The following is a 27,178-nucleotide window of genomic DNA, read 5'->3' on the forward strand; positions in this document are numbered from 1 at the left end:
CCTATTTTAACTGTTACTTTTATTGTGGCTGGCTTGCCTTGCTTAACAGAGTATATTTTTATGGGGCAAACACATCATGTCTTGCATCCCGCCTAGACTACAGTTCTTGCAATTGTTGCAGGGAGTAATGGTTTGTCTGAGGACTGAATCTTTCAGGCAGTGGTTATTGACCTGCCCTTGTAAAAAATCTTTTCCACTGAGAAGTCAGGTGGACTGATGGCATGCCTGGATGTGGTTTCAGTCATCCAGTCTTGTACCAAGTTTTAAGTACTCCAGGTAACTGTCATCACTACACCGCTGTGGACATGTGGGGCCTATGCCACATGTCTCTTCTGTCTTCCATGGGTTTAGGCTCAATAACTGTAATGTGGCATTTCCTTTAAAATACCATCTTATTTGAAATGCATCCCAATTTTAGAGATACTACTACCCCCCCCCGCCCCCCCCGCAAGAGTGCTGAGAAATATTGACATACATTGTTGTGTAAGTTTAAGGAGCATAGAATGGTGGTTTGTTTTACAGATATTGTGAAATGTTTACCAAAATGGATTTAGTTAACATCGTCACAAAAAGAGACTCTGTTTTTAATTTTTTATTAAAAAAAATTTTTTTTAGTGTTTATTTTTGGAGAGAGAGACAGAGTATGGGTGGGGGAGGAGCAGAGAGAGAGGGAGACAGAATCTGAAGCAGTCTCCGGAGTCTGACGCAGGGCTTGAACTCACGAAACCGTGAGATCGTGAGCTGAGCTGAAACCAAGAGTTGGACACATTACCGACTGAGCCACCCAGGTGCCCCACCATTCAAAATTTTAAATTTAATCTTGCATTTTTTAGTACTTCTCCTCTCCCTCCCCTCTCCCAACTTGGTTAATTCCTGATCATGTTTTGCTACAGAACTGTCTGTGCTGATTAGTCCACTTTCCCATGTGATTTTAATTGTATGTTTTCTACTGGTAATGTCTAAAAGCCGTTCACTTCATGTAAGTTTTTAAAGTCTGGTGTTAAAGACTCCAGTTGGCTAAGGTCTGGATACACAGTTACCTTGGGAGTAGTTGAGATTGAGACGTAATTTCATCCTTAGCTAACAAATGGGAGCTTCTCAGTACAGTTCATCTGGAATTTCCGGACTTGTAGACAGACAGGGCGTGGTACTGTCCACATCCGTTACTGCTTCATGAGGTGCACTCTGTTGTTTGCAGTTGCTAGAGGCTTACCTGGGAGCTCCATCTCCGTGTCCAGGTCAGTAGAAGCCAGATATCTGTAACTTTGATTTCATGTGGAATCCATTCCCAGGCTTCCCAGGGCTTTAGGTGACATGGGTACATAGGCTGTGGGCATTACCTAACCTCTGTAACTTAACTGATCTCAGTAGCCACTTCACTAAACCTATGGCAGTATTAATTTAATCAGACCCCTATCGTTTATTAAGTTTAAAAGTATTCTCTCAAATTCAGTCAATTTCTGCTTCCCCTGCCTCATGTTTAAATTAGCCTAGGGGTACCTGTGTGGCTCAGTTGGTTAAGCACCCAGTTCTTGGTTTTAGCTCAGGTCATGCTTGGGGTTCGTTCCCCCTCTCCCTCCCTCTCTCCCTCTTTCCCCTCTCCCCCTCTCCCCTCTCCCCTCTCCCCCTCTCCCCCCCTCTCCCCCCCTCCCCCTTCTCCCCCTCCCCCCTCTCCCCCCTCCCCCCTCCCCCCTCCCCCCTCCCCCCTTCCCCCTTCCCCCTCTTCCCCCCGTCTCCCTCTCTCCATCCCTCCCCCCTGTCTCCCTCTCTCCATCCCTCCCCCCTCTCTCCCTCTCTCCATCCCTCCCCCCTCTCCCCTTTCCCCTTCTCCCCCTCTCCCTCCCTCTACCCCTCTCTCCCTCCCTCTCCCTCTCCATCCCTCCCCCTCTCCCCCTCCCCCCTTTCCCCCCTTTGCCTTTCTCCCCCCCTCCCCCCCTCCCCCTCTCCATCCCTCTCCATCCCTCTCCCCCTCTCCGTCCCTCTCCCCCTCTCCGTCCCTCTCCCCCTCTCCGTCCCTCTCCCCCTCTCCGTCCCTCTCCCCCTCCTTCCCTTCCCTCTCCCCCTCCTTCCCTTCCCTCTCCCCCTCCTTCCCTTCCCTCTCCCCCTCCTTCCCTTCCCTCTCCCCCTCCTTCCCTTCCCTCTCCCCCTCCTTCCCTTCCCTCTCCCCCTCCTTCCCTTCCCTCTCCCCCTCCTTCCCTTCCCTCTCCCCCTCCTTCCCTTCCCTCTCCCCCTCCTTCCCTTCCCTCTCCCCCTCCTTCCCTTCCCTCTCCCCCTCCTTCCCTTCCCTCTCCCCCTCCTTCCCTTCCCTCTCCCCCTCCTTCCCTTCCCTCTCCCCCTCCTTCCCTTCCCTCTCCCCCTCCTTCCCTTCCCTCTCCCTCTCCTTCCCTTCCCTCTCCCTCTCCTTCCCTTCCCTCTCCCTCTCCTTCCCTTCCCTCTCCCTCTCCTTCCCTTCCCTCTCCCTCTCCTTCCCTTCCCTCTCCCTCTCCTTCCCTTCCCTCTCCCTCTCCTTCCCTTCCCTCTCCCTCTCCTTCCCTTCCCTCTCCCTCTCCTTCCCTTCCCTCTCCCTCTCCTTCCCTTCCCTCTCTCTCTCCTTCCCTTCCCTCTCTCTCTCCTTCCCTTCCCTCTCTCTCTCCTTCCCTTCCCTCTCTCTCTCCTTCCCTTCCCTCTCTCTCTCCTTCCCTTCCCTCTCTCTCTCCTTCCCTTCCCTCTCTCTCTCCTTCCCTTCCCTCTCTCTCTGCTTCCCTTCCCTCTCTCTCTCTCTGCTTCCCTCCCCCTCTCTCTGCTTCCCTCCCCCTCTCTCTGCTTCCCCTCCTCCTCCCCCCTCCTTTCTTCCCTCCCTCTCTCTCCTTCCTTTACTCCCTCTCTCCTTCCTTCCCTCCCTCTCTCCTTCCCTCCCTCCCTCCTTCCCTCCCTCCCTCCTTCCCTCTCTCTCTCCTTCCCTCTGTCCCTCCATCTCTCCCCCCCTTCCTCCCTCTCCCCCCCCCCCCACACTAAATAAACTTTAAAAGAAAAAAAGAGTTTAAATTGCTAATTTGTTTATTCTTTTGTGGCTCTCTTAATCTAAATTCTCACTTTCCCAAAGCCTTTTCCCTCAGGAGTGGTAGTTTATTAGGCTAATTTAAGTCCCTGTGTTGATAGTGGAATCTCATGGACCTTGATGGTCAGTCACCATCTGTATACAGGCTGACCACTGTGACCTTGCAAAGTACCAAGACTGACCTTGAACAAGTGCCAGAATCAAAGGGCTAGGTCCCTCCCTAATCCTAGACCCTCCATTACTCAGAGAATCCATTGGCCTGCTCTCCCTCCTACCAAGACTATATGTTACTAGGTTCTGAGAACCATTTAGAAGTTCTCCTTTCTCCTCCGAGTTAGGCACTTTATTATTTAATTTTTTTTTTAAATTTTTTAAAGTTTATTTTATTTTTTGAGAGAGAGTGTGCGTGCAAGCAAGTAAGCGGCGGGGGGGGGGGGGGGGGGGTGCAGGCAGAGAGATAGGGAAAGAGAGAATCCCAAGCAGGCTGTGTTCTGTTAGCACACAGCATGGAGCCCTAAGCGGGGCTCAGTCTCACCAACTGTGAGATCAGGACCTGAGCCAAAATCTAAGAGTCGATGTGTAATCTGTTGAGCCACCCAGGTGTCCCCAGAGTAGGGGGCTTTAGATGAGTAGTTGGTAAAGTTCATAGCTTCATATTTTGGAGGACTCCCAATTATTTGCTCTCAAATAGTGCCCAGACTTCATCTGGTTGATATGAGTATCCCCAGATCTCTAGATGTCTGTCAGTCTCCTTCTGTCTGGTGGTTCTTCCACCTCGCATGTTGCCCTTAGATTTCTGTTGGAGTGAGGGTGGAGCATCTGATTGCCTTACTGTTTGTTATTCAGAGCTTTAGGCATGGGCCAGCACATAAATTTGCTAATATGTTTTTTCAAAATTAATCTTGTGGGGGTGCCTGGGTGGCTTAGTTGGTTAGGCGTCTGACTCTTGATATCTACTCTGGTCGTGATCCTTCCACGCTGTCATGAGATTGAGCCCCGTGTCAGGCTCTGTGTGCTGAGCGTGGGGTCTGCTTGGGATTCTCTCTCCCTCTCTTTCTGGCCCTCCCCCCTCAAAATAAATAAGCATTAAAAAATTAACTTTGTTTTTATGCTAAAAAGAATGAATGATGTTTCAATATTCTTTGAGGCTACATTGGGCTAGATTGTTTTTCTGGATCTTTTTAACTTGCCCATATGTACTAATAATAAACTACAGTCAGGGGTTAACTGCGTGAGTGAGCTCTGGTCCTTGTAATCTGAAAGAGCCTAGAAAACACTTAATGAAGAATGAGAGACATAGTTTTAAACCTCTGACTTCCAAAGTTATTTGTTTAACTGCATGTAAGGGTTAGTGGTGAAAAGACAATAAACACCTGAAAACTCTAGATTAGTAATGTATAACAATTGTAAGTTTTTAGTATTTTATTTAAAATTATAATAATGAAAAGATAAAGGTAAAAGGTACCAGAAATAACTTTGCCTAAAAATATTTGTTTTTGAATCTGAATTCAAAATAAATTAGTTCTTTTCTTTTCTTTTTGTTTTTTTTAAACTAGGGTTACACATCATTTTGGAATGACTGTATATCATCTGGATTACGTGGCTGTATGTTAATTGAATTAGCACTGAGAGGAAGGTTACAACTAGAGGCTTGTGGAATGAGACGTAAAAGTCTGTTAACAAGAAAGGTAAGAGGAGTGCTAAATAACATCCTTGTTAAAGAGTTTGTGCTGACTAAAAGTGAAAATTTCTAATACCTTTAAAGAATTAACTAGGAAGTTGATTTTAAAGTTAAGACTTTATTGGAAGTCATTATTTCCATATCCTTTTTGTATTTTTGGTTTCTTAGTTCTTTGTACATAATGACTCATGTAATTCATTGTCAGGCTCACTGGCCACTGCATCTCACATATTCAGAAAGACTCTAGACTTCATTTTCCTTCTGAAAGCCATAATTTGGAAAGACCTGACATAATTTTGTTTTAAAACTCAAAGGTGTTATCGTGCAAATTAACTGTCCATGGGCTGTTGGTCTTTTTTTTTTTTTTTAATTTTTTTTTTTTTTTAACGTTTATTTATTTTTGAGACAGAGAGAGACAGAGCATGAACAGAGGAGGGGCAGAGAGAGAGGGAGACACAGAATCTGAAACAGGCTCCAGGCTCTGAGCTGTCAGCACAGAGCCTGACGCGGGGCTCGAACTCACGGACTGTGAGATCATGACCTGAGCCGAAGTCGGACACTCAACCGACCAAGCCACCCAGGCGCCCCAAGCAGAATATGAATATGTGCTTTTTAGATCTCTGCCTTCTCTAGTGTGATAGGCTGTATAAATCGTTATTTTTGGCTAGTTTTTAGGATTCTGAACTCCATCCTCAGTCTGAAATACTCAAAACTGTTTCTCTTCTAGTCTGTCATTGTGTTTCTTGGGGGGCATGATGTTTTTAAAACTTTTCAATTTTTTTTTAGTTTTTTAATGCTTATTTATGAGGGAGGGAGAGAGAGGGAGAGAGATAGCGGGGAAGGGGCAGAGAAAGGGAGTCACAGAATCCAAAGCAGGCTTCCAGGCTCTGAGCTGTAGCACAGAGCCTAACACCAGGCTTGAATTCACGAACTCCGAGATTATGACCTGAGCCGAAGTCAGATGCATAACTGACTGAGCCAGCCAGGTGCCCAGAACTGTTTTTTCTTTAATACAGCATCTTCAAGAAATCTGCATAGTTTTAGATCAAAACTGAATGTTTTTTGATTGATATGCCATAATCCTATAGGAAAGAGAGCCATTTTTATATGTTCTTGAAAATTATATGCAAAGTAAACATTGTATAGCAGAACATATTCCTCATCGGATTTTAAAATTAAATCTACTTTTAGTCATGCAAAGTAGAGTTATATGAGCTGGCCTGAGATTGGTTTTAAAATTACTGTTTTAGAGAACTGTATCATAAAGCAGAATATAAATTTTATTCTGTTTTACTGTGAAACCGTAGATTTATGGAGGAAAACTTTAAGAATTTGCCATTATAGTTATCAATAAAACATACACATAGGTTGCTGTTGATTATAGTAATTATAAACAATTTGATATTAATGTTATGAAGCCCTGACCTAAAATGAAAGGATTTGATACTGGTTCTTTTTGTAGGAATAAGAGCTAGCTTTGTGTTGGTTATCAGCAGATTATTTGCTCTTTTGTTCGTTTATTCATTTGTGCAATATTTAGTTAGTGCTTAAGTCTACCATACACTGCTCGACCCTGGGAGTACAGTGGAGGCCAAGAGACACATGTTCCCTACCTCATGGGCTTTCTGTTTCAGTTCATTGTTGGTGTGACCTTAACTAGGTGGTTGATGTGTTTTTTGGAAAAATACTCCATATGATTTAATTTATTGACCTAAAAATAATGATGGATTTTATTAAAGTAATACATATTAATAGTTATAAAATCAAATTGTAAAAGTTATAACAAAAAATAACAATCTTCTATTCACTTTTCCCCACTTCTTAGTCCTGCTCCTGAGAGGCAGTCCTTCTTAGTCCTTGTATTAGTTTTGCAGGGTCTCCTTAACAAATTATAACAAACTTGATGGCTTAAAACAACTGATCCTTATTCTCTCAGTTCTGGAGGCCAGCATATGCTATGCTCTCATAGAAGGCTTCAAGAGGGATACTGTGTCTTAATTCTGGCTTCTGCTGGCTCCAGGGTTTCCTTGACTTTTGACTGCATCTCTGTGCTCTGTCTTTACACTCCTTTCTCCTCTGTGTCTCTCCTTTGTGTGTTTTTTATAAGGACGCTTTCATTGCATTGTGTGTTTTTTATAAGGATGCTTTCATTCCTAGCTAATCCTGATCTAATTAATCCTGGATAATCCAGACCGTCTCCAGATCTAATTTAACTTAATCTTATCTACAGGGATTTTGCTGAAAAGTAAAGGGTTCCAAGGGTTAGGCCATGAACACCTCTTGGGGACCACTATTTAACTTGCTGTTCTCTTAGTTATTTCTTTTGGCATTTTTCTCCATATTTCTAATGAGTTTATACTGCCATCTCTCTCTCTCTTTTTTAAGATTTTATTTTTAAGTAATCTTTATACCCAACATGGGGCTTGAACTCACAACCCCAAAATAAATAGTCACATGCTGTCTGCCTGAGCCAGCCAGGTGCCCCTGCCATCTCTTGCTAAGTCACTTTGAAATGCTGTTTACTTTCTATTAAGAAAGATGGAAAAAAGGAAAAAAGAAAAGGAAAGGTGAATGTTTGTCTCTCTCACATACTACTTATCTCTACCCCCAGTTTTCCTAATAGGGTTATGTTGTAATTTTGAGCAAAACCAGAACAATTACTTTATAGTATTATAATTATGTTACTATTGCCTGCAGAGTTATGTCAGATCCTATATTCTCCTTTCATTTTTTTTTTTTTTTCTGAAGAGTTTTCATAATTTTCTTTTAAAAAAATCTTTTTGGAGCTTCTGGTTGGCTCAGTCGGTTTAGTGTCCTACTTAGCTCAGGTCATGATTTTAGGGTTCGTGAGTTTGAGCTCAGAGCCTGGAGCCTCCTTCGGATTCTGTGTCTCCCTCTCTCTGCCTCTACCCCTCTTTCTCTCTGTGTCTCTCTTCTCTGACCCCTTAACTAAAAGCATGGTCCAGAATAGCACTGTCCAGCGAAACTTTCTGTGATGATGGAAAATGTTCCGTATCTGCCAACACTGTAGCCCCTAGCCACCTGGTGTCTGTGAACCAAACACCTGAAATGTGGCTAGTGCATCTGGGGCATGTTGTAAATAACACACTGGAGTTGGGAAGACTTACTATGGAAAAGAATGTAAAATATCTCAATTTAAAAATATTTGTTACATGTCAATATTTTGGCTATGGTGGGTTAAAGCAAATACATTAAAATTAATTTCACCTGTGTCTTTCTTTTTTAAAATAATTACAAAAGTTTAAAAAAATTTGTGGCTTACATTTGTTCTAATTATATTTCTGTTGGGTCATGCTGTCTCAGAAACAGAGATCTCATTATGTATATATTTTGTAACTTTTCAGAAGATCGAACAGAAAGGTAAGGAAAATTGTTGAGGATAAGTTTAAGGGAAGACTGCTGCATTTACAAAATAATAGTTAGATTTTGTAATGTTTTAATAAAGGTAACATAAGTAATATAGCAGATTACAATTTGATTATAGAGAATTTCAACCAGAAATTTGTTTCTTAGCCAAGAACTCCGTGAAGGCTGCAGAAATCTAATGCTTGGCCAAAGCAGTAAATAGCATTTTCTTCTTGTTCCCCAGTCTTGTCTTTTTCCACTTTTAGATGGAGTGAGTCTATAACCATCTTAACTTTAAAAAGTTTTGTAGTGTAACAACTGTGTTACCAAACTTATTGGTATATTCAAGGTTCTGCTAGTTGTCACAATTTTTTTTTTAATTTTTTTTTTTTTTTTTAACATTTATTTACTTTTGAGACAGAGAGACAGAGCATGAATGGGGGAGGGTCAGAGAGAGAGAGGGAGACACAGAATCTGAAACAGGCTCCAGGCTCTGAGCTGTCAGCACAGAGCCCGACACGGGGCTCGAACTCACGAACCGTGAGATCATGACCTGAGCTGAAGTCGGACACTTAACCGACTGAGCCACCCAGGCGCCCCTAGTTGTCACAATTTTGAAAAAAAAACTTTCTCACCTGCCAAATTATATTTCATATTTAAAATTTTTATCTTTTATTGTGGCATAAGCTCTTGAGGAGCCAAGTCTTACTTAATTTTTACTCCTAATTGGCTAGCCATTTGTTTCAGTAACATTGAAAAATTCATTTCTCTACTGCTGTAAAATGCCACATTTATCATATACTGAATTTTTATATATAATTGAGTTTATTTCTATAACTAATAAATGTTTAAAAAATGAACTTCTTGATTAAATAGCCTAAGGTTTAGCAATGAAAAGAATTAGTATCAACTCTTCTACATTTGTCTTTACTAATTCTTGCACAGTTACTTTATTTTCATTCATGATTGTGGCTAATCTGGTTAGGTTCAATGTTGGATTTCTGAATAGAGAATTAATTTGAAATCTGAACATTCACACTGTGTGAAGAACTTCAAGAAGTTTTTGCATAAAGTTTTTCATTTAAAGAGATGAAGTCAGAAAAAAGAATTCGTGATCATTTCATTCCTATTGCTTACATTTTAGGTGATCTGTAAGTCAGATGCTCCAACGGGGGATGTTCTTCTTGATGAAGCTCTAAAGCATGTTAAGGAGACGCAACCTCCAGAAACGGTCCAGAACTGGATTGAATTACTTAGTGGTAAGCTTTTGTGTATAAACTGAAAGCTGAATTCTGTTTAAAAGATTTTTGTAAAAAGGGGCACCTGGGTGGGTCAGTTGGTTGAGCATCTGACTCTTCATTTCAGCTCAGGGCATGATCCCAGAGTCGTGAGATTGAGCCCTGCAACCGAGCTACTTGCTGAGTATGGAGCTTGCTTGAGAGTCTTTCCCTCTCCCTCTGTCCTTCTCTCCTGTTCCTGCTGTCTTTTAAGAAAAAAAAAAAAAAAAAAAAAGATTTTTGCAAAAGTTTAAAATCCTTTTGGGAAGAACTTACACAAAATAGCCAAAAGCTTATTATTTAGGCAGACTTAAAAGTTATTAGTCACTGAATGGGGAAAATAGTAGTTTTAAAAGTTTCACTCCCTTTAACAAGCAGATACATGTTCAGTAAAACAGAATATTCTTCCTTAGAGCTTCCACCATTGTTTAAGTTTTTCTTTTTAATGTTTATTTATTTTTGAGAGAGACACTGCGTGAGTGGGGGAGGAGCAGAGAGGGCGGGAGACACAGAATCCAAAGCCGGCTCCAGGCTCCGAGCTGTCAGCACAGAGCCCGATGTGGGCTTGAACCCACGAACCATGACATCATGACCTGAGCCGAAGTTGGACACTTAACTGATTGAGCCACCCAGGTGCCCCACTGCTCTTTAACTTTTAAAAACATTTAGATGTTGTGAGATTGGTAATTAACATTGTGTCATTTTTCTTACAAGTAATTTCTTTTTCCCCCGCTTACAAAACAGTTTCTAAGAATAATTCTATTATGAGGTGTTCTTTCAGTAAAAGATTTTGAGTTTTGCATTTGTGTGTATTTAAAAGTTGAATACACATACTCCATTCTTAGCTAATAGGACAACAGTGGGCACTTTATGCTTAGGGCAGTGTTTATTCTTTCTTTTTACTGATGGAAAGCAAACTTACAAGATTGTTTTCATTAATTTCGAACATTTTTCTTTTGGCCATCCTCTTGTAGATCTTCTGATCAAGGTGGTTTCTATTTCATTGAGTAAGAGAAATTTTCCCCATTTGGGGCACCTGGGCGGCTCAGTTGGTTAGGCGTCCGGCTTCAGCTCAGGTCATGATGTTACAGTTCGTGAGTTCGAGCCCTGTGTCAGGCTCTGTGCTGACAGCTCAGAGCCTGGAGCCTGCTTTGGATTCTGTGTCTCCTCTGTCTGCCCCTCCCCTGCTCACGCTCTGTCTCTTTCTCCCTCTCAAAAATAAATAAACGTTAAAAAAAATGAAAAAAAAATTACTTTGCCCATTTGATCAGGGTTTGATTAAAACTAGATTCTTGCTTAGCACGTACCAGTACTGTATGTCACATTGCCCAGCATGTTGTCAGTCCTCTTTGGGTTAGCCTTCCACTTATGCCTGTTGATGACATATGGCCATTGACAGAGACTCAATGAGGGCATTAACGTTAACTCTAGGTATTCAGTATTAGCAAATATTTTTTCAGATAAAAATAGAAGTGCTGATAATTTCTAACTGTACCTTGATGGATCATTCAGGAGATCACTGGCCTAAGCAGTCTTTGTGTCATGCTCATGTTGTGCTGCTGCTGTTGGCCCATTACCACTTCTGGTGGTGCAGATTAGAATTTGTAGTTAAGTTCTCCACTGACGAAAAACAGGGTTTTTCAAAGTTAATTTTTTTTGGCAGGTAAGTCAGAGTGTTCTTTAATGGAATGTAGTTGGGTCTTGTCTTAACATTACTGATACCCACTTTGGTGCCACTTAGCACCATGGAGATGTTTTCAGACCCCTCCATTACCAGCAGTCTCTTCATATAAACTTATATCATATGTGCTAATGGCACATCGGCATTTGGTTTACTAACTTGTCTTACACAACTAAATTTCCTTTGACAATATACATATCATGCAAGTAAGCATGCAAGGAGTAGGGGATGCAAGTATAGCATGCTGGGAGAGTGAATCTCAACTTGTAAGGTGGTGGCTACATCTTAAATTTACCTGTTTTGTAACATTTTATGAAAGTAACTTGTCACTACTCAATATCCGTGCTGTTGAATCAAGTTGGGCTGTTCTCTTGCACTGTTCTCCCCTGATGGAAGAGAATGAAGAGATGGCAGAAGTCTTTAAAACTTTCTCCGAAGTATTTAAATACACTTAAGATTTTGTGAAACAAAATAGTCTTCAAAATTATCTCATGCTACCTGGTACTGGGTAGGCTAGGCTAGGCTAGGCTAAGCTGTGGAAACAAGCAACCCCAAAGCCCCAGAAGCCTTAGGACTTCTCACTCATGCTGTGAGTCAGCCACAGGCCGTTTCATTCTCAGCAAATGATTCTGAGTGTCCATTTGGGTTGGGAATTCAGAGTGTCCATTTGAATTAGGAATTTGGATAAACTGTGAGGCTAATACTTAGGGCAATTAAAAAAAAAAAGCAGTACCCTCTGAAGTTTAGAGTGGCTGTAAATGCTAGAATGTCACCTGTAGCATCTCAGTTATGTGTTTCGGACATATTAGGAAATGACCTGTAATTTCAGCTTAAAAGGAGAGAATCCAGAATGAGAGGAGAAAAAAGTACATTTCTTTTAAAAGAAGAAAGCCTCTGTTTTCTGCCCCAGGAAGGTACTGTTAGTACTTTGCTGATTTTGTTTAAAAAGCATATTTTTTATTATGGTAAAACATACACAACATAACACTTACCATTTTGACCATTTTTAAATGTTCAGTTGTTGAATTTTAAATTCTTAAAATTTTAAGTTGCTTCCAGGTAATGAGTGGTGGCAAATACCAGTTTTTATCGCTATACTGACAGGTGCTGTGAACAAGGAAGTGCTTGAAGAATCTTAAAATCCATTTGGGAAACACTTGCGTATTTGTAATAATTCGATAACTGATTAAGGTTTAACAATATGGTTCTCTGAAAGTACAGTCGCTCAGAGAAGAGAAATTGTGGGGATCTTTGGTAATTGGAGGAGGAAGCAAAACTTGGATTAGGTCTTTAAAGGGTAAGAATGAGACAGAAGGAGGGAAGTGCTCTTGTTCAGAGGGGTTAGAGGGAGCGGTGAGATTGGTGGGCCTGTCTGGGGTTGCTGCTTGGCCTTTAGAAGTTAGGTACTGTGCTGCATTGTTGAGGGACATGTGCAGAGTTGAGATTATATGTGAAGAAGAGAGCATGTTGGTCTGGTGGTTGGTTACCTTAAGTGCACAGTGGGGCCTGACTTCCCCGGGGTAGGAGGCCCCAAGTGTTTGTTATATTATTATTTACACTGTACATTTATACATGCTAAAACTGCCAATTGTTTCAAACAGTTACATATCTCATTAATTTAAAAGTTAACAAATATACGTATGTTTGAGGCAAATACTACTTAGTGTTGTTAATATGCTTTAGACTTTCTAAAATCTTAAGACTTGTAGTTGATCGGTTTGATCACAAGGCGTCACTAGACTGCCAGATGTATGAACAAAGCTGCTTTTGGTTTTGTAACACAAGTCAAGGAATATAGAAGTTTTTTGCAGCAAAATTATTAAGGTACCTGTCAGTGTGTCATTTTCACTGAAGTAATTTTTGGGCAGTGGACATAAAGAACTGTATCCTCTCTGCATAGACTTCTCAGTTTCCTTTACAAAAAAATGAACTACAAATACATTCTATACATTTTAAATTAGGTGGAAATCTTAATTGTGTTTTCACTCATCCAGCTACCCTCCCATCCCAGTTTATACCGGTGCCTTAAGTACGCTAATCTCAGAGGTGACTTTGTTCTTTGGATTTAGCTTAATTTATTATTATTTCTTAAAATAAATGGCAGAAATGTCAGGATGCCAAGACACTTTCACCACTCAGTTATTTTATTGTACCTTTTTGGGGGGTTTAAAAAATAGTAAACAACATCTGCATATTACCTGCACTATTTCAGCCTTCTGCACATGAGATTTCCGTTTTTCAAATATCTGAGGTAGTCTGAATAACCTTTTTATTGGAGTGAGCATGAGAGATTTGCCCTTCCCAGGAAGTTGCTGCAAAGGGAGATGATGTCTGAGTCCCTTTTTATTACTTCCTCTGAGGCAGAAACTAACTATAGCCAGAAGAAGGTCCAATCATAAATGGAATGAATGCCTTATCTGAAGTAAGTCTGTGTTTAGACTCTTCTCATTTTTAGCAGTAACACTAAATTGTAAGTTAGCATATTTTGGAATTGAGAAATTTCTCACACGAACTTCATGAGCATTACTTGTTCCATTGGTTGTAATATATAAGATTTAATTTTGCATACAGTGAGGATAAACCTCAGTATGACTTCAGCACAGAGTTGTAAATTGCTAATCCCATTGATTTCCCATGAGAATGAAAAAAACTCATTGTAAAGCAGCATTAGAGGGATTTTGTGTTTTTAGATCTGTAAAGAGAAGTTTAACTATGGGCTTCTCAGAATAATCTTGATTTCGCCCGCCCCTCTGCCCCCCCTTCCCCTGCCATTTTTGGAACTAGATAGTCAAGATACCCTCTGGGGGCATGGAATAAATACCTTTCTATTTGACTAATGAGTTGCTAGGGAAAAGTGCTTGTTTGATAATTGACCAGTTACTATAAACACAGTTATTTTTAAAGTTGAACTATAATTTTTATGGGCTTTTACATAAATTTGCTATTGATTATTTTGTGTTTATTTAAATTTCTGACGGTCAGAAAACACAACCTAGCCAATTCTAGCTTAGTGTCTTAGGCTGCTACCACATGCCGATGATACTAGAAAACAAACCCCAATCTGTCTGGTGAAAGGTACAGCAGGCAGGCATTAGTTGGGGAGGACAGTGGGTTGGTACAACATTTAAAAAATGAAAGTCGTAACATTTTGGAAAGATGTGTACCTCCTTTCCAGGGCTCATTATGTTCTGCATGTAGTCACTGCCTGTCCACTTTGTTGTTTCTTTTGCCTGTAATGCAGGCTCCTCTTTGTTTCATGGGATGTAGAATCCTGCTGGATTGCAGGATTGAACCTGAAAGTTCTTTCCCCGGAAACTTCCCTAGAAATGCCCCTTACATCAAACCCAAATAATTTCTTCCTCCCTCTAGGCTCCTTGTTCATATGTTTTTATGGTCCTACGCATCTTATTCTTGCCAGGCTTGTTAATTATATTATGAATCTATTTCCTTCACTTGATTTAAAAACTTTTCAGAATTGGAAATATCTTACATTTGTATTCTTAGTTCCTAATATTTTTTTAGGCCATTATGAACACATTAAATTCTTTCAGAGTGCTGATTCTGTGCATGAATAAATAATAACTAGCCTTGTTACCAGGCTCTGTTTTAAGAACTGGATATGTCTTTAACTCATTTAATCCTCATAACAACCTGATGAGGTGGGTAGAGTTGTTATCTTGACTTTACAGATGAGGAAACAGGAATGGAGAAGGTAAGAAACCTTGCCCAGGTTTGCACAGCTAGGAAATGACCAGGTTGGAATTCACATGTAACCAGTCTGGCTCCAGAGCTCGCCTGGTACGACTGTTAGGCAGTAATGCTTCATCAAGTAACTTTTAATAATTTCTTAACATTAAATGTAGGTATGGGTTTCTTTAACACTAGAAATTGAAATAAGTAGAATTTAATTTATTATTTAATTACATTTCTCTTTTATACTATTAGGTTTTAAAATCTAATAGAGCCCCAAATATTTTTTCTTTTCCTTTTCAAAGTTACCAAGGGAATTGAATGCAATGATTGTTTTTCTTTTTTTGGAAGCTTGGGTTTTTATGGAAAAGAATATATATATATCTTTAATGCAGGAGATGACTTCAATTTAATAATTCATGGCACCAGCCCTTCATTATTTGAGTTTTTTTTCAAGTCCCTAGTTTTATAGAGTGAATCATAAATTCAGAATGTCACTTCCAGATCATTCGTTTAAAAAATAGCTCTTATTTTCTCTTCATTGCATTCAGGTTTTCCTTTAAATTATTTAGAAATTTATAATTGTCATTTGAAAGTCCTTGTCTGCGAATTCCCATCATCTCTGTCATTTCTGGGTCATGTCTAATTTGGTTCACTGTTTCTGTTGAACACCCCCCCCCCCGTTTGGGTCACATTTTCCTGCTTTTTGCAAGTCTAGTGATTTTTATTGGTTGCTGGACATTGTGAATGCTATGTTGAATGCCGGATTCTGTTGTTTAAAGAATGTTGAAATTTGTTTTGATAGGCAATTAAGTTACTTGTGGATCAGTTTGTTTTTAAGCTTTATTGGGCCAGGTCTAGAATAGCCTTTTCTCAAAGGCTAGTTTAGGCCTAGTACTAAGGTGTGATCCTCTGGAGTCCCTTCTGAATATCTTGGATGTTCAGTGAGACCTTTCCACTCAGGCTACTTGGCACGCACATTTTCCCCAGCCTCATGTGAACACTTACAGTTGTTCAGCTTACAGCTTTTGGTTAATTTTTCTTTGCCTACCCCTGCAGAGTTTCTCATCTTAACTTGTGTGACTTTGTTTTCAACCAGACTCAAAGGAACACCGTACAGGTTTCTAGAGCTCTTGTTCTGCATAGCTCTCTCTTTTCCAGTACTCTGCCTTTGTATTTCAGCTGCCTTGCCGTCTTGGAACTCTGATCTCTGTCTTTCTAGTTTGTTTAATTTAAATTTTCAATTAAAATTTTTTTTCTGCTTGTTTTAAAACTTCTGTGCTCTGTTCGAGGTCTTCTGTCCTGCTTTGCTCCCTGGGACGTGTTATCGGATAGTAAGCTTGGGCAAAAGTATGGCTCACTTAGGTTTCTCTCAAGGGTCACAGCTCTGGACTGCCTTTTGACTAGTGTTGGAAAGCAATTGTTTCATATATTTTATCCAGGTTTCTATTTATGGAAGGCCAAAGGGTCTAATTGTAGAAGTCCAGGCCTGATTATCCTAGCCCCATATTCTTTATTGTTAAGTCATATGATAAAATACTTCTGCTTATGGTCAACTAAATAGTAATGTATTTTAAGATCGCACTCTTCACTAGAACTCTCCGTGATTATGGAAATGTTCTGTTTCTTTGCTGTCCAGTAAGTAGACATTAGCCATACATGGCTATTGAACATTTTGAAACATGGTTAGTACAACTGAGGAACTGAATTTTTTATTTATTTAAATTTAATAGTCCCATGTGGCTAGTGGGTCCTGTAGTAGACAATACAGTTTGTTTTCTCTTAATATTATAAAATTTCACCCTTGGGGTTCCTTGAGCCTAGATGGCTCAGTTGGTCAAGCATCCAGCTCTTGATTTCAGCTCAGGTCATAATCGCATGGTCGTGGGATTGAGCCCCACGTCGTGCTCCACGCTGAGCATGGAGCCTGCTTAGGATTCTGTCTCTCTAAATAAATAAACATTAAAACAATTTTTTCAACCTTATTGCTTTTTCATATAACAAAAGTGCCCGTGGTTGATCTTTAACACGTCCCAGTTTGGAAAATTGCTGTAGTATTTTTTTCAAATTAAAAAAATTGTTATGTGTTCCTTAGAGATAATTCAGAAAATATAGAAAGTACAAAAAAGAAAATTTGTCACACATTATCCCAAAGAAAACTAAGGTTAATATTTTGATACATTTCCTTCCAGTATTTCTGTAAAGAAAAAAATTATCTTCGTGAAAATTGTTTGGTTTTATTTTAAATATTTCTGTCTTGAAAGGAAATGTGCATAGGTGACCAGATTAAAATGGTGAAAGTGTTTTGTCCTTCTAGAATTGGCTTTGTATTAATTTGTTATCAAAGAACAGCCTTGTCCAAACAGGCTTTCCTAGCTTTGCAGGCTGTTATGTAGCAGTTTCTGGAATAGTATTTTAATCAGGAAACTTTTTTTCTTTTGTGTCTCTATTGCACATTAGTGTTTCTAAATAGAAAAGAAACATTTTGCTCTGGTTGCTTTTTGACAACAGCTGGAGGGAGGCTGAATGTATTTAGTATTTAGCTCATTTGCACCTTAGGGTACCTGGTTTGAAGACTGCTTTCAATTTGGTCCTTTGAGTAACTGTTGTGCCTGAAAACGTGACGGGTGCTTAGAATCCAAAGGCCTGGCCCTCAAGGGGTTCATGGTTTAGTTGACAAGAAAAATAGTTGGGTTTTCTTTTATTTATTTAGGGGGTGGAAATCAAATTGTATTCTTTATTTTAGTAGTACACTTTATAAAGTTAGCAGTATAATACCTGTCATTTCTAACTTCTGAAATCTTTTGTTTAGGTGAGACATGGAATCCGTTAAAATTGCATTATCAGTTAAGAAACGTGCGGGAACGATTAGCTAAAAACCTGGTGGAAAAGGGCGTATTGACAACAGAGAAACAGAACTTCCTACTCTTTGACATGACCACACATCCCCTCACCAACAACAATATCAAGCAGCGCCTCATCAAGAAGGTACAGGAAGCTGTTCTTGACAAATGGGTGAATGACCCTCACCGCATGGACAAACGCTTGCTGGCCCTCATTTACCTAGCCCACGCCTCCGACGTCCTGGAGAATGCTTTCGCTCCCCTTCTGGACGAGCAGTATGATTTAGCCACCAAGAGAGTACGGCAGCTCCTCGACTTAGATCCGGAAGTGGAGTGTCTGAAGGCCAACACCAACGAGGTCCTGTGGGCGGTGGTGGCAGCGTTCACCAAGTAGCTGCTCAGAACGAAGTTCTCTCTCTCATGTAAACCAGTAGGTTTTCTTCTATTGACTTCTGGTTCTCTGCAGTTTGTACTTTCCACACTGTAATTGGCTTTTGTTTTATGAAACGGTGGGTGGCTTTTCTTTTTTGTATGTATGCAGGATTCTGCTGGTACGAGAGGCCTTCCTCTTTCTGTTTTCAAAAAAAGTTTTACTGCCATATTGGCAATCCATTCCTTGTTGCCATCCTCACTGTTAACCTGTTTTGGGATTCTGGCACGCTTTGACTTTCAAAGTGACTCCAGTCTCCTCACACGCACATCTTTTGGATTACCTCAACTTGAGTTTTTCCCACGTGTGCACGTACACCTAGCATTCTGCCTACGATTCAGACAGAAGTCACAAAAAGGCCTTTAACTCACCAAAGGTAAATATCTGTATCTATTAGGACATTTTATACATAGACCTCAGTTGAGATGTATACTTAGCAAAATTATTTTTAAATTGAAACAACACAGTAAATAATATAAAATGCCCCTTGGATTTTGTTTCCCATGTAAATCTATTGTATTATTACACTTGTTGTAATTTTAACTATTAAATCCTAAAGGTCCAGTTGTTTCACAAAGCCGGATCGGGGTGGGCCGCATTCCACATATGCTGTATATAGTTTGAATTCTATATAAATTGCCCCTTCTGGCCACTCCTGCCTCCATCTTAGTATTTTGCAAGATTTCATTCGTTGTACACCTGGTGCCCCTCACTTGCTTCAGTCCGTATTATTTGATGGCAAAATAGACCTCTCATCATTGAAGGAAAGAGAAAAGATGTGTCTGATTGGTCCCAAGACTTTTTGAGCTGTGCCATTCATGGCACCCTTTGCCTATGCATCTCCTTTTGGGATTATTTTTGGTCTTAAATGTTTCTATCGTTTCTATAGGGAAGAGGCTTGTGACCAGTACTAATCTTGAGTACAGTTTTTTCTTTTTCTGTCCACAGGTAAATTAATGTCTGCTCTTAAATGTCATTTATCTACTCATACTTTTTTGGGGGAAAACAAATCAAATGTCAGTTTTAGCAGATATTGCATGTAAATTGTTAGCAAGTAATGACTACAACTCAGATGATTAAGAATTTTGTAACAGAAAGCTCTGCTATGTTTTAATTTTTATATACAATTATGATAATTAGCACATTGTAAGGATATAAACCTTTGCTTTTTAAAGTTTATTTTTACTATTTCTTTATCACTGTTTATGGTATCAGCATTGGTTTCATAATGTAAATACTATATATTGAACAAATTAAATGTCAAATTTTTTATTACCATAGTTCATGTTAATAGTGGGGCTTTCAGGTGTTTAGAGATTTTTTTGGTTAACATTCAATGCAAAAGTACTAGATGGTGTATAACTGTAGAGTTGAATTTTAAGGGATTCCCTAATATGTATACTATCTTTTTATCTGAAGTAATAAATAAACTATGATCTTGAAAGTGCCTGAATCAGAGCAAGCATGTCATTTGTATTTTTGTATTCTACCATGGTTTTCTTCCCAATTTTTACTTAGCCTTAGTTGAGTGTGGTAATACTTTTTTTTTCTTTTAAGTTTGTTTGTTTGTTTATTTATTTATTTTGAGAGACAGAGACAGCATGAGTGGGGGAGGGGCAGAGAGAGAGAATCCCAAGCAGGCTCTGCACTGTCTGCGCAGGGCCTGACGTGGGGCTTGAACCCACATGAGTTCATGACCATGAGTTCATGACCTGAGCCAAAACCAAGAGTCTGACGCTCCAGCGACTGAGCCACACAGGCACCCCTAGTGTGGTAATATTTTGGTGCAGGGGCTGGCAAACTTTTTCTTGTAGGACTGGATAGTAAATATTTAGGTTTTGTGAGCCATTTGTAATGTCACAACTACTCAACTCTTGAATGAAAGTTGCCATAGGCAATACAAATAAGTGGATGAGGCTGTGTACCAGTAAAACTATTCACAAAAACAGGCAGCTGGCCATTGGTAGTAGTTTGCCAGGCTCTTTTTTTTTAATGCATGGAAAAAGATTTCCTATCCTTTAAAATAACCTCCTTTACCTCTAAAATTGACACTACTGGTGGTAAATAAGTATGGAAACTGTTAATTTTTTTTTTTCCCTTATAAAGTGAATACTGAACCGATAACTGATTCTATCCTGGGATTTCTTTTCAGGTGAAAATGTACTGTTTTTTTCCTTGCAAAGTTTTTAGAAGTGAGATCATGGATGTTTTTCTAAAGTATTCTTCACCTCGTCGCCAGCATCTATATTCTCAAGCAAGGCTGGAAAAGGGCCTTGTCTGAACCTCTGTCAGTGGTTTCAGAGCTGAGTGCCCAGTCACCTCCACCTGTTTGTGGCCCCAACTGCAGTACATATTTTATAGCCAGAGGCGAGGAAGTGGAGTACAATTTGGAGGTGGGGGGATGTTATCTAGAACTTTTTCTCCTATAAAATGCTACTGTGTACAGTCCTCTTTAAAGGAGAAATGATAGGACCCATGGAAATAATTGTGCTGTGTGGTAGGAGCGGTGTTTCCATGGGTTTATGCTGCTTGGATCTAAAAATCAGTCAGTGAGTTTGAATATAACAAGACTTCCATAAAAGTCTATTGTGTAAAGAATCTACTGCTTCTTGAACTCTTCACATACTGTTTAATTGTTGAGTGTTCCTTCAATTAACCTGATCTTTAACAGTGCTCTAACCTGATCTAGAACAAGGCTCCAACAGAAAGGGAGCAACAAGCCTTGGTGAACGCACACTCTGTGCCTGGTAAAGTAGTCTGTACTTCGTTTTGAGCTCCCCAAACCCCGATTACTATCTTCATTTATTGAAGGACAAGCTTGGAGAGGATGCCTTGCTGAGTCTCAGGTTACCCGGTAAGTGTTTGAACTTTTATTTATTTATTTTTTTTAATTTTTTTTTTTTTAATTTTTTTTTAATGTTTATTTATTTTTGAGACAGAGAGAGACAGAACATGAACGGGGGAGGGGCAGAGAGAGAGGGAGACACAGAATCTGAAACAGGCTCCAGGCTCTGAGCCGTCAGCACAGAGCCCGACGCGGGGCTCGAACCCACGGACCGTGAGATCATGACCTGAGCCGAAGTCGGACACTTAACTGACTGAGCCACCCAGGCGCCCCAAGTGTTTGAACTTTTAATCCCGAGCGATTGAGTAATAGTCGTGGCATTCAACTACAATTTTTCCTTTCTTACTTTGGCACTAGGAGGGGACTGATTTTCTCTAACAGGAGCAGAAGAGCAGGCATGCAAAAATTCTCATGGTGGTACAGAATTCAGTGATAGAAGGATATTCCTGCTTGCTTCTAATATCTTGGTATAATTTAACATAAATTGTCTTTTGGGGGTGAAAAAGTTGGCCAGTTCTCTATGTTCTTAGAGGAAAAAGACACTGTCAGATGTCAGGTGGCCAAGAAAGCTCCTGATCTGCAGAAACAGGATTACCCAGTGGTCTCAGACACATTCCATCATTCAGTTCTTCCTATCGTTTCTGAACAGATGAATACAATACTCTTTTTAAATATAACGTCTGAGTTTGGTCATCACCCAAAGGAAAGTGAAAGGGGCTGGTGTTTGGTTCAGTGGCAATACAGGACCAGTAAATAATGACATTCAGCCTGATGATAAGGGTCCAGGACTGCGAGTCGTGGCCACTCTTGCCCCAAGAACATGGAAATCAGTAGTCACAAGTCTGTGTGAGGTATTTATGAAGTTTAATTCCAGCTCTGTGGTTTCTCCATCTTGTATTTCCTCATTATATATATTTACAGATAATGTTTGCTCCATTTTACTTTCATCCAGATCAATATGACTGACAACCTGAGTAATTTCCTATTCATTGCAGCCCATTGAGTCCCAGGACGATATCACCGGCTCTCATAAATTTTGCATAAATTTTCTGTATTCTTTAATAGCACTGGCAAGGCAGCAGTGTTAATGTACATAACCTTGTGGGCTACTGTCAGAGGGGTATGGATGGTAACATAGTTAAAGTGATACACATACTTTCTCAGTTGAATGTTAGAATTTACTCTTGGTAGACCAGTGCTGTACCGTGATTTCCACTAGCATCATAATGGGAATATGCAATATTCTTCTTCCATTTATGTTGTGGAGAGCTTTCAGAATAAACACACATTCTTTTTAAGCATTTTTGGCTTCATTGTATAACTTTGCCACTAATGAACATTTGGATTATTCTCCTGGTTTTATATTTATTTAAAGTCTTTTTAAATTTAATTTTAGAAAAAGAGAGTGTGGGTGAGGGAGAGGGAAAGAGAGAGAATCTCAAGCAGGCTCTACATTGCATATGGAGCCTGACGTGGGGTATCAGTCTCATGACCCTGGGATCATGACCTAAGCAGAAATCAAGAGTTGCACGCTCAACCAGCTGAGCCACCCCATGTCTTTATAGTTGATTTCTGTAGGAGGAATAATAGAAATGAATTTACTCAAACAGTAGGTCTTGAAAATGTAAAGATAAAATCAGTTTGACTTCTAAGATTCATGTTAATTTCCACCAATAATGTAAATGCTGGTTTCTTTAGACCTTAGCCAGTACTGTAGAGGGTATCATCAATTCTGGTCTTTACCGAGCTTAATAGAGGAGAATGATCAAATTATTTTATTCAGGGGTTATCATTTACTATATTGGTAATTTGTATCCCCCCCCCCCAAGTGAGTTATTCATGTTTTTCATTTTTTTAAGGGGCATTGATCTTTTTTTTGTATTGCTTCATCAGGGCTTTCCATATATTATGTGTATTAACCCTGTGTCTGTGATGCAGTTGGTTTTCCCAGTCTTTGGAGTTGGTATATGGTGATTCTTTTTGTTTTTGTTTTTTAATCTTTGGAAAAGTATATGGTGCAGTGCTCAAGCATGGAATCTGTGCAGACCTTAATTGTCCTATTAAAGAGATCTGCCTGGTATTCAGATTTGGGATATGTATATATCGTATGAATTTGGGGATACAGTTAAATATAACATCTAAAAATCACATGTATTGATTAAAACACACATGGAAAATCACATAAGCAAATGTATAGGCTAATAAATTATTTTAAGGCAAATATGCTTGTAGCCATCACCCAGGTCAGGAGACAGAATGTTGCCAGCTATCCAGACTCTGTTCAAGGCTTCCTCCCAGTTAGAGTCTCCCTAATCCCTGAGAATACTGTTCTGACCCAGTATTGCATCTCTAATAATTTTGTTTTGTTTGGTTTCATTTTCCTGTTTTTTTTTTTTTTAAGCTTATTTATTCTGAGAGAGTGAGAGTGCTAGTGGGGGAGGGGCAGAGAGAGGTAGAATCCCAAGCAGGCCCCATGCTGACAGTGCGCCTGTCGCAGGGCTCGAACCCATGAACCTTGAGGTGACCTGAGTGGACACCAAAAGTCAGATGCTTATTACCCAACTGAGCCACCCAGGTGCCCCTTTCATCTTTCATTTGATGGCCTTTTTTAAGTGTTTTTTTTTTTTTTTTTTAATGTTTATTTTTGAGAGAGTACAAGAGGGGGAGAGGCCGAGAAAGGAGGACAGAGGATCTGAATCAGGCTTTGTGCTGACAGGCTGACTGCAGAAGAGCCCAAAGTCGGGGCTCAAACTCAACAAACCGTGAAATCATGGCCTGAGCTGAAGTCAGACGCTCAACCAACTGAGCCACCCCAGGTTTCTCTTAAAATGTAGGTCTCCCCCTGACATCTATCTCTTGTTTTTTCCCTTGCAAGATATTTGCTGATGAAATTGGATCACTTGTCCTGTAGAGTTTTCAAAGTTTGGATTTTGCTGGTTGTTTCCACATGGTGTAGTTTAATGTGTTTTTCTGACTTTTGTACTTGCCAGGTATTGGTAATTGGATCTAGAGGCTGTCAGATTCAGGTTTCTTTGGGCAACACTTTTTCATAGGTGGTGGTTTGTTCTTCCATCAGGGAGCTCTTAATCTCTTTCCTTTTGTGATGTTGGTAACCTTACTGGTCATTTCTTATTACATCAGTGATTTATTGGGATTGCAGAGGGGTGATACTTTAATTCTTACATTTCTTTGCTTATAAGACTTCACCTGTATCATTGCTATTACCTCTTAGTATTCATAGAGGAAAAGTAGGATAAAGTCTTTATTTTGTGTGTGTGTGTGTGTGTGTGTGTTTATTTTGAGAGAGAACGAACTGGAGAGGGGCAGAGAGAATGGGACAGAGGATCTGAAGCGGGCTCTGTGCTGATAGCAGAGAGCCCGGTGTGGGGCTTGAACTCAACGAGCTGTGAGATCATGAACTGAGCTGAAGTTGGACGCTTAACCGACTGAGCCACCACCCAGGCGCCCCAATTCTACCTTCTTAACAAATGTTTATTATTGTGAGAGAAGAAAGAGTGCGTGTGTGGGAAGGAGGCAGAGAGAGGGAGAGAATTCCAACCAGGCTTCACACTGTCAGCATTGAGCCCAGTGCAGGGTTTGATCTCATGACTATGAGATAATGACATGAGGTGAAATCAGGAGTTGGACACTCAACCAACTGAGCCATCCATGTGCCCCCTAAATTCTACCTTTTCTTTACCGAGTTTCAAAATAGAGTTGGTTCTCTAACATTCTCTAAAGGTGACTGACTCGTTAAGTATTATGGACTTACAGAAATAAACATTCTTTTATCATAATTAATTTCCTTGATGAGAACCAGGATTCTTGATATGGAAAACTTAAAAGTATAGCTTTAAGACAGAAGGTAGTCAAAACCTTTGTAGTTCTACATTTAAATGAGAAGTATCACTGTAAACTTATGACGTACTTACTTTGTTTTCCTTTTTTATTGTGGTAACGTAAAATTTACCATTTTAACCATTTTTGAGTGTACAAGTCAGTGCTCCACTTTGAGCTGTATCTGCATTGTAAGAACATCGTCGTTATATAGTACAGTCTCCCTTTTAACTCTTTGGTCTTAACTCTTCAGGTAAATACATGTTTAGTGCTCACTACCATTCCTTATGTCATTGTCCTATCATTTTGGTTGTCTTGCTCATTTGTTAGATTCTTCAGAAAGGCCTGTGAGAATAATAGTCCCTGAGTGTTGGTATTCTGGTGACAGGTTATCTGCAGCCTTTTTATTTGAAGGTCAGTTTGTCTGGATAACATTCTAGATCATATTTTGATTTTTTTTTTTTTTTCACTGTGTTAAGTGTGTTCTTTTTGGCATAAAGCATTACTGTCAAAGTCTGATTGTAATATGATTTTCTTTCCCTCATGAATGCCTTGTTCTTTTTGCCTGGAGCCCACAGGATTTTTTCCCCCCAATAATGTTATCATACTGTGTTTGGGTGTTGGTTGTTCTGGATCAGTATTACCTTTTAAAAACATTTTTTAATGCTTATTATTTTTGAGAGGGAGAGAGAGAGAGCACGAGCCAAGGAGGGGCAGAGAGGGAGATACGGAATCCAAAGCAGGCTCCAGGCTCTCCTTTAAAGGACCCAGGGCTCAAACCCATAAGGAGTGAGATCTGCTGGACGCTCAACCGACTGAGCCACCCAGGTGCCCCTGGATCAGTATTTCCAAGTACATGGTACGTTCCTTCAATGTGTAGTGTCAAATCTTTTATTCTAAGTTTCAGGAAAAGTAAAGTTTTCAGTGTTTGTTCTGTCCCTTGGTTTAGGTTTTCTTCTTTGGGGACTGTTATTACGGCTCCTTATATTTGCTCTGCTTGGGCTCTTTTTTCTCATTACCGTTGATCTTTAAGCCTCTCACCCTTTTTATCTTAAGATGTTACTCTAGTTTCGTCTTTTCTGAAATTGTTTTTACTGGGTTTATTATAATAACCAATTTCTGAATTTTTTTCTAATTTCAGTTTATATTATATTTTATGCCATTTTCTTGATGTTTTTTTTTTTTGAGGCATTCGGTTACAGTTTTCACTGGTTTCCTGAGCATGTCTTTCTGGTGTGCTTTGTTGTTGTCTATAGGGATTGATTGTATTTGAGCCTCAGGCTCTTTGTTCTTATAATAATGTTGTATGGGATTTTACTTAGATTATCTTCTGTTGCCTGTTTTTACATGAAATTACTTTTGCTGCTGTTTTACAAGGGATGTGGGTCAGGGTAGCTTTTCTAACTGTATTTATTCTCTACACCTGCCTCTTCTGTTTGGGTGTAGTGGAAAGAGCTACGGCAGATTACTTTCTGAGATCTGGTTCTGCTCCCCTATTGATTACGTTGATTATGGTGGGGACGGTGGGGTTTTCAAGGGCTGTCAGATGTCCTGGTGCTTCCTCTGCCTTGTTTGCACGCATCTTGCTGTTGTTAGTAGTTTGTCCCTGCCTATTTGTATATTCTGGGATTTGTGGGGCTACTTTCAAACCTAGTTTTGTTGTAGTACATTGTTTATCTATACTAGTTGTGTGCGTGTGTGTGTGTGTGTGTGTGTGTGTGTGTGGTAGCTGCAGGGAGCAGAGAATGGGTGGGAGGTAAGGAGATTAAAACACTATGTCACTGTTCTGCTATCTTGCCTAAATCTGCTGGGACAGTCCCCAGTTGTTTTTAGTTTGGATGTAGTCTGGTTAAATTATGAGTCTCTTGTTTTATAGTTTCTGAATTTAGCCTCCTATTCACTTTATGATAAAAAAATACAGTATGATGCAAACTTTAAAAAATATTTATTGATGTCTTTTATAACATATATATATATATATATATATATATAGTCCTAATAAAATGAACTACATTTAAAGATTTCTTAAATTCATACCAGTCATGTTTGGAATTAACATCACTTAGGCTTAGTATTTTCCTTAATGCATTACTGGCTTCTACTACCTAACATTTCATCAGGACTTTTGTTTTATTTATGGATGGCCTTTGTGCATTTCCATTGTATTTTAAGCATTTTTCAAGTTCATCTTCAATGTCACTGACTTAGGTTTCTGCAGTTTGATTTGACTTGATGCATCTGCTAGGTCTTTTAGTTTGGTAAGGTGGTCTCTTAGTTTCTGTTCTTGGTTACACCAGATCCATATTAATCTCACTTGATTTTCTTTCTTTTTTGATCTTGTTTCTTAGAAGCTACACTCTAAGTACATTGAGAATACAAATCCGTTTGAATTCATCACCTTCTGATACCCAAGGTGGTCCTCCCATTATATTTATCTGCCTTTTGCATATTGTGTTTCAGTGTCCTCCCTCCACCTTTCCCAGTTCTGTCT

At 39.7% G+C, this 27,178-nt stretch overlaps 1 protein-coding gene across 1 annotated transcript in view; it reads left to right on the forward strand.

Annotated features, from left to right (window-relative positions):
- Positions 1–19,463, forward strand: part of GOLPH3 (golgi phosphoprotein 3) — a 48,728-nt gene extending 29,265 nt beyond the window's left edge. Inside the window, exons 2-4 of the mRNA XM_042952579.1 lie at positions 4,594–4,725; positions 9,229–9,343; positions 17,545–19,463. Coding sequence (XP_042808513.1) covers positions 4,594–4,725; positions 9,229–9,343; positions 17,545–17,969 — 672 coding nt within the window. The 3' untranslated portion in view covers positions 17,970–19,463. The remainder of the gene's footprint in view (positions 1–4,593; positions 4,726–9,228; positions 9,344–17,544) is intronic.
- Positions 19,464–27,178: the final 7,715 nt, after the last annotated feature.

This window comes from Panthera leo, chromosome A1 (assembly GCF_018350215.1).
Source record: "Panthera leo isolate Ple1 chromosome A1, P.leo_Ple1_pat1.1, whole genome shotgun sequence".
Taxonomy (NCBI): Eukaryota; Metazoa; Chordata; class Mammalia; order Carnivora; family Felidae; genus Panthera; species Panthera leo.